The sequence below is a fragment of the Notolepis coatsorum genome, assembly GCF_963971535.1.
Source record: "Notolepis coatsorum genome assembly, chromosome: 16".
Taxonomy (NCBI): Eukaryota; Metazoa; Chordata; class Actinopteri; order Aulopiformes; family Paralepididae; genus Notolepis; species Notolepis coatsorum.
Window position 1 is genome coordinate 65,158,317 of NC_140180.1, and position 7,961 is coordinate 65,166,277.

The 7,961-nt window shown below is 44.9% G+C and overlaps 1 protein-coding gene across 1 annotated transcript in view; it reads right to left on the bottom strand.

The window, feature by feature from the left end:
* ppp3cb (protein phosphatase 3, catalytic subunit, beta isozyme) overlaps nucleotides 1-1,297 on the bottom strand; it is a gene marked incomplete at both ends in the record, with an annotated part of 215,587 nt that extends 214,290 nt beyond the window's left edge. The window contains one exon of the mRNA XM_084331763.1: nucleotides 1,255-1,297. Coding sequence (XP_084187889.1) covers nucleotides 1,255-1,297 — 43 coding nt within the window. The remainder of the gene's footprint in view (nucleotides 1-1,254) is intronic.
* Nucleotides 1,298-7,961: the final 6,664 nt, after the last annotated feature.

The window sequence follows — 7,961 nt, forward strand, 5'->3', positions numbered from 1 at the left end:
AATACTAGTATTATGGCTGCCATCATTCGGCTATGGGCATAATAGTAATAATACAATATGTAACTGCAGCAGCCTATCAGGTGTCCCCTCTAGCCTCAGCAAGTTGTCACCCTCCACCATTCAAACCAATCGATATCTGACGGTTTGAGTCAAATTTGGTTTCTCTAAAAATACATCTAGATCGTCAATGTAGGCCACGCTATGGAAGTCCACTCGCCGAACACACGCGTAGCCAACGCGATGGGCAGATAGCGAATGAAACGCAAATTTTTTTCTTTGACAAAAAAGACCCTCTCAAATGTCTTCAGGGTCGCGAAGTGACAAGTCCCAACAGCATCTCTCTCTCGCTCTCTCTCTCACTCATCCATCCCCTCTCCGGTCTCTCTTGCTCTCTCTCTCTCTCTTTTCGCATCGTTACTTACAGTAGATTCATGCAACATCATCCATCCCGGCCGTGACACATTCACATCGACATCAGCATCATAAGAGCTACCCAGACCCACACAACCAAAGCAATATCCCCCAAATACCCTTAATTGCAGAGAGAACATTTGTTACCTTTAAGTCTGCCTTTCGCTGTCATCGTCAAACTGCTAGATGTTTCATTGGAACAAGATGCTAATCTTTCTCTCGCTCGCGCTCTCTCTCACACTCTCTATATCTCTCCCTCTCTCTCTCACACTCTCTATATCTCCCCCACCTCTCTCTCTCTCTCTCTCGCCTCTCTCTCTCTCTCTCTCTCTCTCTCTCTCTCTCTCTCTCTCTCTCTCTCTCTCTCTCTCTCTCTCTCTCTCTCTCTCTCTCTCTCTCTCTCTCTCTCTCTCTCTCTCTCTCTCTCTCTCTCTCGGGCATTATTCAGTGACAGTACACGAACTCACCACTAGGCTTAGAGCGTAAATGGAGCTCATGCAGCAGAGGATGTCGCACAATAGCATTGGCTCTACATAGAGGGAAAGACATCCCCCTTGGAAAATGGGGTATAGCCTCAGTGATGGTGAATTCTAATAGAATAGCGTGGGAAGACCCTGGTGATGGCGCATATCTCTGTGCACTCCCACTTTTCCCTCCACAAAAGGTTTTGATGTGCATGCATTCGGCTCGTTTATTATAAGGCCCTATAAATAAGGGGATGCATGAAATAACGTGTGACAGGTACCACTGCGACGGGGATGCAAACATAAATTATGAATTACAGCAGAAACATGGCAGAGAGGCAGTTATCATCGGCCGTGCAGTTTTTTTTTGCATGCCTACATTTTACCACCCGGTCGGCGGGACTCGCGTTGCAGTCGGACATCCTCGAGTCGGGATGGGGACGGTGCCGAGGGGCTTCTGTCAAGGGCCGAGAATGTGGTTTTGGGGTCCTCGGGCAGGCGTCGAGAATTTGCGCGGTTGCTGGTGCGTTCGCTGCAGTAGTGGCATCACTCGGTGGAATCTGCGTGCTCTCTGGAACGGGGGGAGCCTGCTACTCTTGGGGTGGATAGGCGGACACCTAGCGGGGAGGTTTCTGGGTTGGGGCGAAGAGACGCCTTGGAGAGAGAGGCGCGCGGGCTCTACCTCCCCAGGACGCCTCTGTGCTGTGACGAGCGGCCGGCAACACCCAGGAATGGCGAAAGGAGGAACTCCCACGCACGCACGCGCGCGCGCACACACACACACACGTCACACACACACACATGGCCTCATACTGCCATCCTGTGGAGGATTGCAGGGCATCCCCCCATCACAACAAGCCTGCATTGATGAGTGAGTGAGTGAGTGTGTGGGTGTGTGTGTGTGTGCGCGTGTGTGTGCGCGCGTGTGTGCGCGTGCACGTGCATGTGTGTTTGAGAGAGCAATAGATTTCATATCCCCAACCACACTTCCATAAAATATGCTATTTTCAAGAGATAGCTATTGGGTTGAAACATATGGGCTGCATCTACTGTATGATCCAGTGTCTTGTTGTTGTGAATGTTCATCAGAAATTGGAATCAGAACTAGAATGTGTATGACTATACTATAAAGTCAAATGTCAAATTGTACCAAGCGCTGCCACTTCCCTGGCCACGCCTCCTTGGTACAATTTCATTGACAACGTAGAGCCAGGCTATTTCCCAGATACCCATGATTTTACAACAGGAGGTGGATGCAGTTCTGGCTTCTCTTCCTTTGTACACTTCCCAATAACAAGGCTAGCGGATCTGATGGGGTCATCTATTCTATGAGACGTTGAGAGCTACCAGTCCCACATCAACACTCACACATATCTCCAATGCCTGCCTGATCAATGAGAAGGTGCCTGACTCGTGGGAAGGGGCCCTCATCCACAGGATACCAAAAAAGGAAAATGTCCCAGATGATCCTTCCACTTGGCCTGACATTTCACTATTGCCCACTATATATAAAGTCTTTATGAAGTGCCTACTCACCCGCATCTTACCCTGGCTGGTGGACACAGGGATTATCTCCCCCCATCAGAAAGTTTATATCAACAGACAGGGAATGAACAAACATGTGTTTTGCTTAAAAACCGGAATCGATTATTTCAAACATGAATCATCTAGATTCTACACAGTGTTTTTGGACTTTAGAGACGCGTTTGGTACACTTTTTCTTTATTTTAATTTTTTTATGAGGTGATGCTAAAAGCATTAGAGGAAATACACCTGCCTCAGCCTTTTGTGAATATTGTATCCAGTGTGTACCAACTAAGGTTAATTTCTCCAAGTTATCTGTGGGCAGCTAAGTTGAGTTCCTCCAATGGTCAGGGCTGGAGGTGAAGCAAGCCAAGTGTGCCGTACTCCATGAGCGCCGCAGTGGAGGCAACTGCTGGTATAAGGCCAAGAACAACAAGCCCCCCTCCTTTTTTGTAATGGGCCAACCCATTAAGGTGTATTCCCGTAATGAGACCTATATACCTTGGCTACAGGTTTAACATCGCTGGAGAGTGGGGGGAGCAGGTCAAGGAGCTCACTACAGAGTTTCTCCATCATCTCCACCTGATTGACTTGTCCCCCCTCCCCGTCCTCATGAAGTTTCAGTGCCAATGAAATAGAGTAACAGAGGTTTGAACACACTGAAGTAAAAGTTGTGTGTACTCACATTTCTGTTTAGTGGTTGCCAGATGCCTGTTTTTAAGTTCCAGCTGAGAGGTAGGAGCTGGAAAACATAACGGTTCCAAGTTTCCTAGCCTGAAGTCTTATAGTCAGGCCCGGACTGGCCATCGGGAGCACCGGGAGTTTTTCCGGTGGCCTGGCCTGCACAGATACAAAAAAAAAATTATATAAAAAAAAAGAAATTGTATATTTTTTTTATTATAATTTATTTTTAATTTTTTTGCCAGGCCATTGTTTCTAGTTGTGGCGGCGGCACGGCGCGATAGTTTTTAGATAACCAGGTGGGTGGGGAACAACCAGGATTTCACTGTCTGCGACAGAGTTGGAGAACTATCTGACTCTCTCTCCCTCACGCGGACACACACACACACAATGGAGCCGTGCTGCCGCTTGTGATTGGTGGAGGCGGGACCAGGCGATACAACTGATTGACCGTGGAGGCGGCGAATGGAATGGCAGATGGCACACTCCCAAAAGGAGTTGTTAAATCTGACATTACAAAAAACAATATGTGGTGGTTATGATTGGGGCTGAAGTTGAATAAACAATTTATGAAAGAGAGAGTCAAAATTATTCCAAGATAATTCAAAGATTACACACCTTTGCCACATTGGCTACAAACATAATCACTGCAAAGTTATCAAAAAAATAAGAATCTGATCAGACACAAGGGTTAAGTTGTTGTTCCCTTTCTAATTTCCTCAAAAACATCTAGTCTAGTTAATGTGATCAATATTATTTGACAATTGATGCTTTTTGTTGGAAATTTCAGTCAGTGAGTTCATACTTTGAGCTCATTTTATAGTTAAAGTGATTGAGACAACGCAATCTTCTGTCTTTCGTTGTGCATGCATGCGTGTGCTCACCACACGTGATACATGTGTCACTATTCTGGCAGTGGCTACTGTTATTATAGTATTGTAATGAAAGGGCTGTTATTTAATGTTTGTGTAAAGGGCTATTTTAACTGTTGATGGGTAGTGCATCAGTAAAGTGAATATGGTATTGTGCTCTTGCCTTATTTGAATAGGTGGAGAGAGTGGTTAACTGTATTATAATAGTAAAAAGAAAAATATGTTGTGCTCTTGCTTTTTTCTTTTTGAAGGTGGAGAGAGTACCATTACTAGTGCCACAACAGTTTTATTTGAGGTTCATAACAGTACACTGTACTAAGCAATTGTTGGCTCATTAGTTTGTGATTCACATGCACTAAAATTCACCAGAATGCAGGAAATTAAGTCTTTGTAACTAACATTTTCCGGGTGGGGGACCCCCAGACCCCCCACTTAAAAAGTGGCCTGATTGGGGCTATATTTCGCGCTATATCTCCCAGTATGAATTATTTCCCCAGTCCGGCCCTGCTTATAGTCATACGGGTCTAAAGTTTATAAAAATCCCACAGAAAATGTGTGTTTCACAAAGGTTTTTGTAATGTGTGTACCGCAATAATTCAGCATGATTATCCAAAATGGCCGTCCACTGCCTTTATTTCGCCTCTTGAGTCAAAACAAAGGACTTCTTCGTCTTCTTGTGTCACATTCCCCCACTCCGAGCGCCCGTCTGGGATCACTTTCGGAGCAGACGCTCCTTGGCTACAACGGTGGTCAATAATCTTTGCCATCAGCAGTACAGTGACTGGTCACTGGTCAGTTCAGGACCGTTCACAACCGGACGTGGTCACTCGTCCAAATGGTTTGTCAAATGACCCTTGCCAGATGTTTCGTCTTCTAACTCGAGACCCGAAGCACTCAATAGGTTGAGTGTGGTGATGATCGAAAGGCGTAAAATTAAACTTTCCAACAATGTATTGGTTGATCTGCGAAAAAAAGGAATTTGTCTTAGTGACTTGTTATTGTGTCTTAGGTGGGGGTCTCCTTCACACAGTGTCACTGTCACAGCTAACATTAGTGTCACAGGTTGACAGTATTCTTTGTGTATTTCTACTAGTTTTCTTCCTAAGACTGTGATGGCCATTTTGTGCCAAAGGAGTACATTGAACAGGCCTTAATTGCCAAACGATAGGCAGCTGTGACAATGAACTTGAACTAATTGGGGAGTGGTAGCAGGCCTTATTGACTGTGTGTTATTGGATGTTATGCTCTGTGCTTGCCCCTCTCCCCTCCTTCTGTTGCCTCTACACACGCTCTTATAGGAGGACAATGACATCACCAGCTTGAATCTTGGGAATAAAACCAGGAAGCAGACATAGAATGAGAGACCCGGTTCCCACGGGAGGTCTCACACTATAGCCGCCTCGTCTCTACACATCACCTACAACAGTCCTGAAAGCCTTGACAACACCAATCCAGCCTGATCTTGGACTGGAGACCTCCATCTGCAGCTGGATATTTGATGGTGAGAATCGGTGGCCACACCTCCTCCCCGCTGACCCTTAACACAGGTGCACCACAGGGCTGTGTTGCTCAGCCCCCTCCTTTACTCCCTGTTCACCTACGACTGGTACCAAGCACAGCTCCAATGTCATCATCAAGTTTGCTGACGACACAACCATATGGGCCTCATCATGGACAATGATGAGACGGCCTACAGAGAGGAGACGAAAACACTAACCAGCTGGTGCCAGGACAACAACCTCTCTCTCAACGTCAGTAAAACTCACCAGTGGTTCTATTTCCTGAGAAGTCTGAAGAACTTTGTCATGAACACCAGCATCCTCACAAACTTCTATAGGTGCACCATTGAGAGTTTGCTGACGGGCTGCATCACAGCCTGGTACGGGAAATGTTCTGCCCACAGCCACAAATCAGAGAGTAGTGGAGGAGGCACAGTACATCACTGGCAACAGACTCTCTGCCATTCAGGATATCTTTGATTGATTGATTGATTGATTGAAAACTTTCTTAACAGATTGCAGAATGGGTACAATACAATACGGCTCAATACACACAATTGTTAACTCATTCTGCGCCGTTCATATATACGCGTTTGTCCGCCAATCGAATAACGCCAACCACGTATATATACGTTATTGAATCGTTATTTCTTTTATTCGCTATTTCCATTCATAAACATGCAGGCAGCTGTTTGTTATCACTGGGGATGGGTCTGAGATCGCAAAAGTCCAGTATCGCCGCCTAATGCCAACAAACGGTTATAACGGATGCATCGACGAGGGTCACCCCCCCCCCGCTCATGTTCAATGCTGGATTACGTTGGAAACACACTCGCGATCAGTACTTGGAATGGCGATCAGATAATTGGATTATCCTTTTTGCAGTACATCATAGACAAGGTAAGGGCTATATGTTATCAATCTTGCGTTGATCCGATAATTCTTTCCCCGCGATCGGAGCGTGTGTCTGTGGTGTGTGTGTGGCGTGTTCCGTTGGTTGCGATCAAAGCACGGAGGGGTGCCCCCCCCCCCTTTCATGCATCCATGATGAAACATAATACCCATAATCTAGCGTTGATTTCAGATTGATTATTTATCCAGGCGAGGAATGGCACGATTTATAGTGAAATGCAGTAAAACACTGTTTGCCGGAGTTTCCTGGGATTACACAGAATTACTCTAAAACTACACTCATATTCACCACGGTATAAAACGGGAATGTATTGATGAAAGAATTATCTGTTTTTTGCATTTTGACCGGAAGAAACTCAATGACAATCGACTATATCATTAGATCCATAGCTATAATATTTAATGTAGTTTTAGCACTACAAACACCGGCATGTACCCCCATTTAATTACAGCCTGGCACACACTGCCATACACCCACGGCAACCTCTGGCGTCCAATGAGTTAAGGGGATGCAGATGAGAGAAAGACTTTCGTCTTGTTTACATCAGAGTCCCCCATTTTCAATTCACCATAACATATATGACATACATGACATACAGATAGACAGTAGGCCTACTGTTACACCCAGACATTTATGACATATACCAGATCTACAAATATACAGTACTGTTACAGCCTGTCACATAGACCCTGGCGTTGGAAACTCTGATTAAGAGACAGAGTTTCTAAGAAGAGCGTATATTTGAGGGGGAAGAAACTGTACATTGGAGGAGGTTTGGTAGGTGGGGGGGGGGGGGGGGTAGGTGGGGTGGGGGGAAACTACATTGGAGGGAGTTGGGTTTGGACATTTACAGGGGCCAGTTTAGAATTGTAGCCTCCCGTAGGTGCTCTTTGAGAGCGGTTTTGAAGGTGGGTAGTGAGAATACAGTTTTTACCACCAGGCCATCAGGCTTCTCAACTCATACACTTAAATATTCAGCTTTTCATATCTGCTTACCTGCTTTACATAAAAATCCACCATCAACTATATATGCTCTCTTATCTCATGCCATTTGTGCAGTACTGTTGCTCATCACTTTTACTTTCAACACACAAATATGTAATAATAATCAGGTGCATCTCAATAAATTAGAATATTGAGAAAATACATTGGTTGCTTCCATGCCACGGCACATTGATTCATTCACATTGATTCATGCAAAGGAAGGAGGTAGTATAGTTTAGATACATTAAGTATAAAAATGGCAGAGTTATAATTGTAAATTGTATATTGTATAGTAGTGTACATACATAGGAACCAGTTTCTCAGGAACTTAGCATGTATTTTTTTATCATGCATATCTTGTGTCTTACCTATTTTCTTTTTTTTTCTATGCCTATTTTTATTATTGTATTTTGTAGAGTTGTTCCGATACCGATACCAGTATCGGAAATGCCGCCGATACTGCCTAAAATGCTGGTATCGGTATCGGCGAGTACGCCGAAAGTCTCTACACGCTAATGTATCTAACTGATCGACCTCTCGCACACAATTAATGACATGTTGCGGACAGCCATATCGGTGAATGTTTAGCTTTTAGTGCCAAATGATAAGAGTC